Source organism: Falco biarmicus, chromosome 1 (assembly GCF_023638135.1).
Source record: "Falco biarmicus isolate bFalBia1 chromosome 1, bFalBia1.pri, whole genome shotgun sequence".
NCBI classification, from domain to species: Eukaryota; Metazoa; Chordata; class Aves; order Falconiformes; family Falconidae; genus Falco; species Falco biarmicus.
In genome coordinates this window covers 109,231,907-109,244,913 of record NC_079288.1, presented here as the reverse complement: position 1 = coordinate 109,244,913, position 13,007 = coordinate 109,231,907, and the positions used below count along the sequence as shown (strand labels likewise).

The 13,007-nt window shown below is 39.2% G+C and overlaps 1 protein-coding gene across 9 annotated transcripts in view; it reads right to left on the bottom strand.

The window, feature by feature from the left end:
- The window catches only part of ARHGAP24 (Rho GTPase activating protein 24), a 225,589-nt gene that overhangs the window by 14,894 nt on the left and 197,688 nt on the right, over positions 1 to 13,007 (bottom strand). For all 9 annotated transcript variants that reach the window (XM_056359749.1, XM_056359743.1, XM_056359734.1 and 6 more), the window contains one exon: positions 8,289 to 8,496. In XM_056359749.1, the coding sequence (XP_056215724.1) occupies positions 8,289 to 8,496 (208 nt within the window). The remainder of the gene's footprint in view (positions 1 to 8,288; positions 8,497 to 13,007) is intronic.

Here is a 13,007-nt window from a genome sequence, read left to right as displayed (position 1 = left end):
TAGGCAGAAATTACCATACAGATCTTGGCAGCATAAACAAATATATGTACATACACACATATACTGCCTGTAAAGCTCTTTAAGAATTGGGTTTTATTGTTTCTATTTAGCAAGTTAGACAAAAGCTAGAAGCTTTCTTCTTTCAATGTAAATATTGGTATAAAAATGTCAGTATATTTATAATAATGTAACTGAGTGATTCATATAATCTGAAACGTATTGAGACCTTGCAGTCTAGTACTGTGGTTTTTTACCTTTTGTTTTAAAATACAGAGGAAAACTTAAAAACTGGCAGACTTCATTTTATTCCATCTGTATTTTAGGTGTTTCAATCCACAAATACCACTAAGTGCATTTCAGACACAGAGGACAGCTGTGAGTTTCAAAGGAGTGCTGAACTGTAAGCTCTTTTGAGGATCAGGAGCATTTATTTCCCTTTCCGGTCTGCAGTGTAAGTCAACCAACAGCGTTTATGTATCTGCCTTGATGTGGGTCTCTCCAGGACCTGTAGAGGACCTTTCCTCCTGGACTTCTTCCAGCTACAACTGATCAATTTAAGACAAGGCAGTATTTCTCCCTTCAAACCTGACCTTGCTTATATTCTAGGACCATTACAGCCACAGAAACTTAATGATTATACCTATCTTGGTATTTCTTTTCCTATCTGACAGTGTAATATCAGAGTGTTTAATGATTACACGTTCATATTTAACATGATTAGAAGTATTCATTAACAAGTATTAAAATAGTGTGTGTCAGTTCCAGCAGAAAATCCTCTGTTATCTAAATTGGATATCCAACCATCATTAATCGAGGTAGATTTTCTCCAAGTGCACAATGAATAATTACAAGCTTGAAATGGGAATGACAAAGCACAAAGCAGAAAATTGAATGCAACGCAAAAATCATCAGCAGGCTGAGAAAGTCTATTTTGGCATGTCATGCTGGAAAGTCCGAGAAAGATTACTTACCTTACTAAAACATTAATACTGATTTACTGTTGATACGTTTCCAAAGGAGCATCCCCCACTCTGCCACTGTCCATGCAAAGGCATTACAAATGCAAATGCACCACAGCCTCTCCTTAGTCATCAGACTACACATATTTAAAGCCCCATTCATCTGAACTTTGTTATTAATATCCCTCACGGCATTGCTGTTTTGACAGCACTTTCCTTTGTGATACCACAGACGCTGTGGAAGTGGCTGTCAGACCGATTACAATGCCTGGAGTTTTTCACCCTCTCTACCATAAACAAAAATTACTGAAGCCCAGCAGGTCACCAGAAATCCATGCATACCCCTCACACTCGGACAAGCAGACAGAGTGTTCAGAGAGCTGGAGTCAGCGCTTCAGAGCACAAAGCCAACAAGCTCCTCATAAACTCTCAGAGAGGAAATATTAACAGGGCAAGGTCACATTACAAAAAAGATAAATGCTGTGCCAAAAATAGCTCTAGATCATGATGACACATAAACAGTTTGCATAAAGAACAAACAGTAGGAAACAAGCAGCTGTGAGGCTATAATTTATTTTAAGAGTTCTGGTAATAAAACAAAGGAGAACAGTACAGTTCAGTTTGTGTATCAGTACCTCCCAGAATTATTAGAATTACAGCTCTATCAATGTGTCACAGATCACAATCCTGGAAACAGCCCCCCTCACCAACATATCCTGTACCCACCACAACGTTTGCTGACTGCATCCTTGCTTACCTGCATTCAGGTCTGTAAAGCAAGTCCCATACCAGTAGAGACATTTTCCTCACATGCGATTCCAACTGGCTGCCCAGTGTGTATCCTTACTGCCAGTCTGCAGACAGCTTAAGTGAGATACTAGAGCCCATCACATACCAGTGATGAAACACCGAGTAAGAAACATCAAGGGAATATTACAAATGTGAATTAACTACACACAGAGAGAATTGGAGCACTATTACAGCTGAGAAGCCAGTACACTGAGGCTAGGAAGGCAAAGCCTGCGTTCAGTAATGTTACAGTGAATCCAGAGACGTTCAGCTGATTTTGGGAGTCACGCTTTCGTCCAGAAATTAAAAGGTCAGGTCAAATGTATAATGTAACTGGTTGAACGTCCTACGTGAATGTTCCCATGTGTAGGTATCTTCAAAGCATTACTCTCTGTATCATCTCCCTATGTAACGCTTATCTAGTACAAGTAGCAGAATTCATAATCTTAAGTACCAGCTGAAATCTTGCCTGCAACTTGCAAAACATATATGAAAGCATTTACCATTTCAAGTTGTGAGTTGTCTGTCCTCTCCTTGCTGCCACAAGAGCCTCGCTCTACTGCAAGTTAAAACTGATCTCAATTATATTTCTGTTTAGACAGAGAGAAAAACCAAACACATATTCTGCTCATTTATCCTTGTGCTCATGATTTTAACAATCCATGCTACCTTCCAGGGACACATTCAGGGGAGTAAGCAGTACAAGGAATACTGAAAATTGACAGACTCTATTTCCAAGTTAGACATCCACTCCAGTAATTATAACAGCAGCCAACTCATTCAGGTTGAGAGAGTGATGCTTTAAAGGCAGCAATGAAGACAGCAATTTAGGACACAGAGAAGAAAAGACAAGCTCTATGGAAGGACATTAAAAATTACTTAGAAAAATACAGATTCTTAAAGAGACACAGAAGCGCTTTTAGGTAAGGTGGGCAGAAGCCTAACAATCAGATGGGTTCCCATCAGGAAAAAAAATCAACCAGTTCCAACGAATACACTGCTAAATTATTTTATCATTTGATAGGTTGTTCAGAAAGGTTGTTAAATTTCTACAGGATTGTGCAGGGATTGCAAGTATATAAGAGCCACCGCAAATAAACTACCTGTTCTTGTTTACTGGAAGAGAACACCACAAATCCCTAAGTAAGGGTGCTTTAAAAAACACACTCTCAGACCTTCCACATAGCAACAAAATATCATCCTTTCTTAAAGGTGACCATAGCCATCTAAGAAGTCATTTGTCATTGGCAAGAGAAATACATGGCTGCCTTTTTGTTGTTTGGGTTTTGTTGTTTGTTTGTTGGTTTGGTTTTTTTTTTAATAATCACAGCTGACACACCAACTCCATTTCTAAAACTGAAATTCATGCAAAGCAACTACAAATGTTCATTCACTGCCAGTACCTAAAAACACACACTCCTGCAGCAGGGCACCAATTAAACTGATTTAATGACCCTTGCATCATGCTAGAAACGTGCCTCCTAATGTGTATTTAATTGCTAGACTAGGTCTTTAAGTTGTGCCATATGCAGAGGTTCTTTCTGCTAGCTGGTTAGAAAAAGCTGAAATTAGATAGGACGTGGAAGGGGCTCCAGAGGCATAATTGATGAGCAGATTGTGAGGATCAGGGAAGGAAGCCTGGAACAGGCAGAAATGAACAGGAATTTTCAGCGGCCTAAGGCCATTTGTGTTTGGCAGGAAACAGCTTTCTAGTAAAGACTTCATTTCACATAAAAATGTTTTGTTTTGGGATTACTGTAGTTTCCCACTATGAAGAGAATAAAGCTCATTCCTTGTGGGGAACTATCTGCCTCTAAACAAAGAAATTCTTATATACAGGTTTGTATTTGGAAAAGAAAAGAACAATTTTCATAATCAGCGATTTCCAAGTCAATGTCTACTTCCAGTCTGTACAGTGCCAGTGCAGACTGCAGCCCCACTAAGACAGATCCAATTTCTTGCATTCACCAAAGATTTAAAACATTCTTTGTCTCTGGAGGAGAATAAGAATTGTGCACGTGCTCCTTCTCACCTTGAGGATATTATGTTAGTAGTGTCCTCATCATTTTCTTGTTTTGCTTCTTCAGTCCCAGTGATTAAATGCACAGGAACATACCAGTTCTACGTTCTGGATTATTTGACTCCAGTAAACAGCATTTGCCAGCTATCACATACTGCCACTTACATACCCTTTTCCTCAGCTGATTGCAACGGTGACTAGAGCAGCAAGTAATATCCTGTCATATAACGTACTGCATTCCTCTTTAGAGGAATTCATACCCATAAGAGAATGTAATAGGGATGTTGTTTTGTTAAATATGCATTTATGTGCTTTTTTTCTTTCCTGTGCGTACACACAAACACAGGCAGGTCAGCTTTGTAACTAAACTCTTCTGAACTACTCGACTATATACATCAGCGATAGCAGTTACGAAAATCCAAGCCACGTACATCAGTCAGTCGCAAAAGTATTAATATTTGATTCAGTGACATTTCCAATATTTATTTGCTCCCTAAGCAATCTTAACTCTCATGTCATCTGGTAGAAATTGTGATGAACTGTAGATGGAAAGAGGTAATATAAAAAGGGAAATCCAATTTTGTACCCCTTCTAGGTAAAAATTGTAGAACAAACCCTTAAGTTAATTTCCTTATGCAGTGCCATATTCTCTGTGCTAATTTTACAGAACAAATAGTTCTAATCCACTTTGTATCATTACCAATGTATGATGTGTAAAGCAGCTGTGGGATTTTAAATTTAAAATATAAGCCACACAAGCAGAGAGAAGCAAATACCATAAGAGCAAGCAAAATGGATTCCCCAGAGGGAACAATTTTACAGAGGTGGAGCTGTACTGGAAATACCAAGGATATTTCAAGTAGTAGCAAGCATGAGTGATTGCCTAATTGCACTATTAGTTCCTTAAAGCAGATTTCACAATACGTTGTTGTGATTTAACCACTGGACATATGTGCAGATACATACAGAGGGAGTGAGGTATTTATTGATTTTTGGTTTTAAACTGACATAGTTTTCAATTGTGGGGTGTTTTTTTCTTCACACAAAAGGCCTCAGCAGTTTCCAGTTGTAGCACTTGTACCTTCCCTTTCCATGACTGCGAGCAATGCTGATGTTCCAGTTTTCATACTGGGAGGCTGGGGTGTTGGGTGTTTCAGATACCGGGTTCTCTCATTCTGTGAGTCTGAGAAATTTCAAACACTGTTTCCATTCTCATACACGTAGCTCACAATTCTTCAGCAACATCTTATCCAACAATAAGATCAAGATCAATTAACACATGAAGGTTTCTGCCACTCTCTGACTTGTCCTGGATTCAATCTGCATTTTTATAACTGACTTCAGTGTTGGAACATCCACATGTTCATGTGAGAGCTACCATTTGTCAAACTTGTTTTATGTTTAAAAAATGGCTGCGTTTTCTTTTGAGCAAAGCTATTCTTCTTTCGAATGCACCACATTTGTTCCGCTTGCATACGTTCTGTGGTCATCTTTGCCAAAGGGGTGCTGATAGGAACACAACATGGGAGAAGGGCAGGGGCTCCACAAAACTGTGGGCAGCAGCTGAACTCGGGACAAAAGAGCAGATCTGTGCCTTTGACCTTTATCTCCCAACAGCTGTAAGGTGTTTCAAGATTTGCAACCATATTAAAACACATATGACATTTTAAAGGAGTACTAATCATGGCTGTATGGTCTTACCTTTGTTTTTGCTTTTAATTCTACAAGTTACATATTTTAGTGAATTAGCTAAGACAGCACAAAGAGAAGAAGGATTATTTAATAATAATATCCCACACAAACACATTGACAAACCTACACACACATTTCAAAGCATCTTCACCTGCTCTACAGTCTTTTTTTGACTTTTGTGCACTTATACACAGAAAAAATACCAGTATGAAAAATATCAAACTCTTCAAATATCAGCTCTTTATATTAGTTCCTACACGGATGACAGCAGCTAGTCTTTCTCCCAGTCGGAGCCAGTGACCCAGCACCACTACAGAAGTGTGACCTGGATTCCATTGTGTTTTGTGCCCCCTCAACAAAACTGTCAGCTCAGCTCTAACTGCAAAAGTCTTTATTATTATTGATGTATGAGAACAGGAAAAACATAAATTAATAAACAGAACCTTAGTAGATTTTGCACTACCAGACTTTTGACTGATAATAACATATAATTACAAATTAACAAAGTGAATCTGGAGGTTCATGAGAAAAAGTCAGCATGGACCCCTAACATATATATTTTTTTCTTTTCTCCACAGCAAGTTTTCATATTGTGGCCACTTTCCAAGAGCTCAACTTGCCAAACAGGTTGCATCAAACCCAGAGACCATGCCGCTCTTCAGCACAATGAAAAGAAATGTTACCCCAAAACAAGGTAATCACATAGGCACTCTGTACAAACACTGTGAAATGAACTTCACCTCAGAAGTTTAGAAATGGAACAAAAGGTTAGAGGAAAAATGTAGACGATCAATGGAAACAACAGCAGAGATTAGAACTTGTCTGCCTGAATTCTGGACCATTGCTACACCTAAATCATACCTCTCCAAACTCAAACGTGAAAAAGTAAATAGAAAAAGTACCCTTCACAACGCAACACATGGACATACAAGGTCAGTGTTCTATAAATTCTCAGCTTCAGAAGCAGAACTGCAGGACCAGCGATTTATAGGCAACTCCTGCTGATGCTTCTAATTGCTATAGTAGACATTATGTGCCTTCTTCACAGCAGTAGCACGTAAAATCTCTTCTCCATTTCGTCTGCTAAAGCTCAGCTAGCATGCCTATTCCTGGGGCTCATCAGTGTGTGCTACAGATGTTATTAGATAACCTTGCAGGGAAAAAAATTGCATGCAGCTGAGCCCCAGTCTCATTTGTTTTGAACAGATAGAATTTAGGCACCTTTTTCAAGCTGTAGCTCTCAGTGGGGTGTTCAGTACATCATCTTCCTGGAGTTTGGGGGTGGCTTGTTTTCTTAAGCATTTCCTCCACAATTATTTGGCTTACAGGCACAGAAAAAATAACCTTTTGTTTCTGCCACTTGCCTACTTGTATCTCTGGTAGAGGTTGTTCCAGAGACATGACCAGTACTACTTATCTTAACATCCAAGTAAGGAAAATATACCCAATAGATGCTTCTTTACCATTTTTAAGTAAGTTACACAGTATTTGAACAGTCAGTGAGAGTGCTACAAACATCTATCAGCTAACACTGTCACTTCTCACAGTCCTCTGGCTCCTTAAAGCTGTTTTCTGGTCAATTATCCTAACTGTCACATTCTGATGAAAAACTAACAAACCTCATAGGAAGACAATTCACTTTTCTTTTCCAAAGCATTACAAATTCTTGACATTTCTTAAAGTGAGGGACAGGAATGAGGAAACCTCAGAGGGAGATAAAACAGCATTACAGATGTCTGTCTTCGGTGCATCTGTGATATACCTACCTTCATGCATAACGAATATGCTCACTTCATAGGAATAGGGAAAGGACAGAGGTGAATGATTTCCAGCAATCAGGTTCATATCATGGCATGTTTTTGCACTAAACGATCAAGCTATGCTTTCCTTCTCGTTACTTGCATTGCTATCAGTCGAAGGTCACACAAAATAAATGTAAGCTGTCTCTTCTTCCTAATTCACATTAGACCCTCAACGGGAGTGATGTACCCTGATTCCATTTTGGAGGTGTGTTCACTTAGGGCATACACTGAAGACTACCACTAACAGTCTCTTGAACTGGAATTTCATTACCATCATGTTAAATCTGATCAGAGTTAAAAGGCTATGTGGCATTCATAATCCACTGGTTCTGTTTCTCTGATTGCATACTCTGAATATGTGGACTACTGCTATCAGTGCTTATAGAAGGAGAGCTGAACTTGCAAAAAGATTAATATTACAAAAGACTGAAGTCATGCACAGTTCTGTGAACAGGACTGGGTTCTTCCTTGGCCCAGAAAATTCTCATTAACTTCGCAAAATTGTGTAAGTATTGGAATACAAATTGGACCTGGACCCTCAAAACCACATAGGTTTGTTACTATGGTCACAGTGACTTTTATTTTAAAACCAAAGGCCCAAAATTATAAAGGAATACATAAAAGTAGACTTCTCTTCCAGTTTTCTAGGTAACAGAACATGTTGAAATTGGTGACAAGAGAAATTCTTCCTTTGTCTATTTCAAATGATACTAAGATCAAGGCAATCCAGATATTTTTGATTAAGCCAAACCATTAGCATTGCTTTTCCTAACCAGCTTTTCACAAATAGAAATTCTCCAGAAAAGCTTTGAAATCAGACATCAAAGTCGGGGGGGTGGGGTGGGTGGGGGTGGGGGGCGAGGAAAAGACATTTTAGAGTGATAACAGGAAACACACAGAAAAACCTACAAAAACATGTCATTCTGTATGTTGCTGCCACGTGTTTTACAGCACTGTGGGTCAGCCGGTACAGCAGATCATGTCCTGTCTAGACTTCAGGGAGTGGGGACAGCTGGAGGATTTTACCTGTCAAAAGAAGGCTTCTCTCCACAGTCAAATGCATCCTGTAACTCCTTGACAAGATTAGCCTGCCCAGGCAGTCGAAAAAGGCCTTCTTCCTTTAGCCCCCGCTGTCGGATAAAATCCACACACTGTTCCACCAACATAGGAGCCAAGCGGTTCCCATAACGCTTTTCGTATCGAACAGTATCTTCCAGCTTCTGGCCAAAAATACCTGCATGAAAAAGAGAGATGTAACTTGGCTGAGATCCATAAAACATTTGAGGAGCCTGTGTCTTCCATTACAACCCATGCAATTTACAATTAATTTAAATGCATGGACAATTAAGCTACTCTGTTCTTAAGAATAAAATGCTCAGTTTCACCTTTGATACTCTCATGGAAATACAGTGCTGACATATTTCGCAACAATACTCAAAAATATTATTTAAAATAAAATACTATAAACAATTTTTCAGACCATAAGCATAGAAAACATAGAAATAATACAAATAGGATTTTCTGTCACAAAACTTCTATTCAAAAGTGATACGCATCTCCATCTACTTTGTTTCACGCCTAATTACCTGTAAAAGAATAAGTACTTCCTGTATCAATTTCAATGGCATATAAATATTACCTTTACACATGGAGGGCAAAAGATTTATAAATACAGCTCAGGATGTTGCTTCTAATACACTGAATTATTAAGTTTTCCACATAAACAAAGATCTTTCCTATAATCTATTACCAATTGCATTATCACCATCTCCTTTAGCAACAATACATTTTGTGTGTGACAAAAGAACCTGAAATGAAAGGTGAAATATATCAGACAAACTGCAGGAAACATGCATTCATACTTAACCTCAGAAGAACATGGAGATTTTTTTGACAGAATTAACTTCAACGCTGATCTGACGGTATCATCGCTACTGCTGCAAAGACAGCAACCCTTCATAACTTATTATGCCCTCCATTTCAAATTGCAGAGCCAGCCATCATAGACAGCATCAGAATAATATTCAGGCATGTCATCTGTGATGGAAGGTCTCTCTTGAGACCACTGTTTGTTGAATACTATTGGTGCTGAAGTGAGGCAATTCAATTTCTATATATAACACCACAATGAATAGTTCTGAAGCAGTCGTGACCAGAAACTAAAGACCAAATAATTATCTATGCTTGGAAGGCTCCTTTTCCAATTATGTATGGTGTAAAGTGGAAAAAAAAAAAAAAAAAGTCAGTCAAATTGTGCCCTTCACTGAGCACACAGTGCCTACTGGTTTAAAAATGTTCAACAAGGAGAACAGACTTGCTTTGGTTTGTTTTTTCTAAAGAAAGCCCAAAGTTGAGCTAGTCAGCTTTCGCTTTTGGCCCAAAAACTTCATCCACCCATAAATTACAATTACATGAATAAGTAACCACAAGCTAAGGTAGCATTCAGATTGAAGCATCCTTCAGGGTAACCTTTGATTTTTCTTTCAACAAAAGAAAGGTAACTCACACCTCAGTTGTAAAGGGAAAAGTTGCCTTGCGTATGCTCCAAGATGTTATGTCAAGTGGCTGTCAAGCTGTCAGTCACCCATACTGAAGGTCTGGGGTTTGTATTTAAGTGCAATTATTTTTACTGTAGCACAGGAAATAACTGGAGAGAGTAACTGATGTCCAACTAAGATGTCCAGAAAGTATCCTGAGATGCAGAGCAGCATATTTTGTGATTTCCATGGTACCCACATTTGTGGATGCCAAAACCAGCAGTAGGTAGGGGGACTGATCATCACACACTCTTTATTAGATCACTTTTTTCCGTGTCATACAAAACCCAAAGCCCAACAACTGGCAATTAAAGCAGGATTTTTTTGAATATCAAAGTGAGTCAAGCTCAGAAGAATACTGACTGATGCGGAATATTTGGTGTCCTCAAAGTTCAGCCTCTTCATGCTGGCAGAGGAGTTAAAATATATTTTCTTAATTCTTACATACCTTCCTAACCTCCTGCAAACTGCCTACGGGCATAGCAGGAGTATTAAATGAATTTGGGTTTCTTGTATTTGTCTGAGTTAAGAGTTGCTGCTGGTCAACATAGAGGAAATCCTCAAGTCTCTCCATTTTCTAGACCCTCCTTTTGAAAGTGATGGAATTAAGGAGGAAGGTCCACAGAAAATCAGTTAAGAAATGTGCATGATTATTAGAGTTTGGGGATTTCAAAGTCCTTAATGTACAAGAAGGCTGCTGTTCAGCACCCCCAAAATTGTTTCTTCTCCTGGCCAAACGAGCCCCACTTCCCTGCCTCTCCTCAAAGGGCGTGTGTTCTAGCTCCCAAAAATCTTGGTGACCCTTTGCTCACCTCCCTCCAGTTTTATCTTCTCCCCTGCCTTTTTTGTTTGTTTGGGGTTTTTTGTTTTGTTTTTTATTGGATACAATATTTGGAGTAAGGTCTAAAAAATGCTGAGCAAAGGGTTAATCACTTCCCTCTGTCCACTTTGCTCCTGCTGATACTGCCCAGACCGCTGTCAAAGCTTCCTGGCTGCCAGGTCCACTGCTGTCTCGTGTCAAGCTCAGTGCCCTCCAGGGCACCCAGCTCCTTTCCAGAGCTGTTTACCTGGAGTTAATCCTTCTAAGGTGTAGGATTTGGCCATCCTACTCCAGTTTGTCCTATGAATATACAGTCCAAGCTTCCCTTCAAGAGCCCATGAGATCTCTTGGTTTTAAACACAAGAGTTTTTGCCTCTTTTAAAAAAAATCCACGTAGGATAGGATATTCCAATTATATGATGGATAATTACAACTCATGTCCACTAACAGTACAATTAGTATGAATAAGCTTTGTCCTGTTGGCTATACTTTCTTCTCTCCATGCTAACATTCTTTAATCAGCAATGTGCATATTGCAGCTTACATTTGCAGAGGAAAGAGTAAGTTCTCAAACCTACCAGACTGCTTTGAAGCTCCTATTAGTAATGACACTGCAGTGAAAACACATCACTTTCTATTAATACATTTTTTGGGATGCTGCTTCCCCCTCCCCCCCCCCCCCCCCCCCTTCATTTCAGATTTGGCTTTCAAAGCATGTCTAACAGATGATGAATAAAATCAGAATATGGGTTTTATGCACAGTGGGAGCAAAAACTGTTCCGATACTATTATAAATTCCTGATGCGCCACAACACAAAATGTATTGAAAACAGGTGGCAGCCATAAAGCATTACAATGTCTGTAACTAGTTTGAAAGAGTAATTTTTAAGACAAATAGAAAGTAAAGAGTGATTCACATACAAAAGGTGACATACATGAAATGGATATGACAAATTGCATTGTTCTATTGGAGCAGCAAATCACACTACTGAATGAAGAAAATCTTAAAAAAATGTATCTGAGGAAAAATAAAACTTGATATGATAGAGAAGTAACCAGTGTCAAGAAAAAAAAAAATAATGCAAATCAGAGACTAAAATTTCCCGGTTCTGGTCCCTGAAGTGGAAACATTGAATTGTTTCTACTACTGACTGCAATAAGGTACACTGTAAATTAAGGGACTTCTGTTGAGACACTTAAAATACACATAGCTGGGAATGCCTGAAGGAGAGGGAGAATAACCACATCAGTTGTCTCAGATTTGACAGATAGGATTCAGATCCTACACAATCCTCAAAACACAGTTGCATTGAGTCTGGCCACATACACACTTCATGGCTGGAGGGGCAGGTGTATGCCCCACTATCCTCACGTCAGATAAAGCCTCAGGGACTTGGCTCCCCATCTATACGAAGGCGATAATACCGTATTTACTTCACGGGCATGAGGATTTCCACACTCAGCTTTGGAAAGCTCATAGGTATCATGGCAATTCTGACAACCATGTAATAACCTAAAGTTAAGACCCTAAGTCTCATGGAAAATCACCAGGTCACACTTTGAAGTGCTTCCAAAGTCACCATTTACTATAGTCTACATTCTCCAATTTGTTTGGCTTTGGAATTCATCTCAGGCAGGCTTAGTTTGGTTTCAAAGTCTAGGCTGAATTTCTCCAAAGGAAGTATTTCCTTCACCTAACAAATGTAGAACACTGCACCAAGCAGCACTTGGCCAAGAAAGGGATCAGTCACGATAAACCTGCACAAATATTGACTCCAAGTTACAGACTTGCTGATGCCTTATGGAATATGTACTTTGTTGCCAGGGGCAGAACTGGCAGGAACATGGCAATTTTGCTTCCACATCACATTGTCATAACTTTTACCTTGTTCATCAACTTTCTGGTGTCTGTTGGGTCTTTTGCTGTTTTAGAATAAAAGCCATGATCGTTGCCCTGCAAGATGCACTTCTTCCACTGTCCCTTTCTAATGCTTTTATCCGCTCTTATGCCATAACTAACTGCTACAGAGATACTGCAAATTAATAGTTTACAAAGACTAAGACATCGACTACTACAAAGCAAGGGCAATGCTGTGAAGAACTGTGGTTGCAAACATACAGTTACCGTGGTGGTTGACAGAGGCAGCAACAGTGAACACTATCAGCTAGCTATACCTGGTAAATACTAGCATCTCCCTCACAAAGAAGCAAGGAAAAGGCAGTCCAACTTACAGAGACTACAGCATAAACCAAAACCACAGAGATAATTTCACAGGCTGTTTTTAAAAAGTGAACTTCCACTACACTATCTAAACAAGAACACCTCTGTGGAGAGGTAAATATAAGCCCTCACAACTCATGTTGTAAGCCAAACCCAAGTTCTCTTCC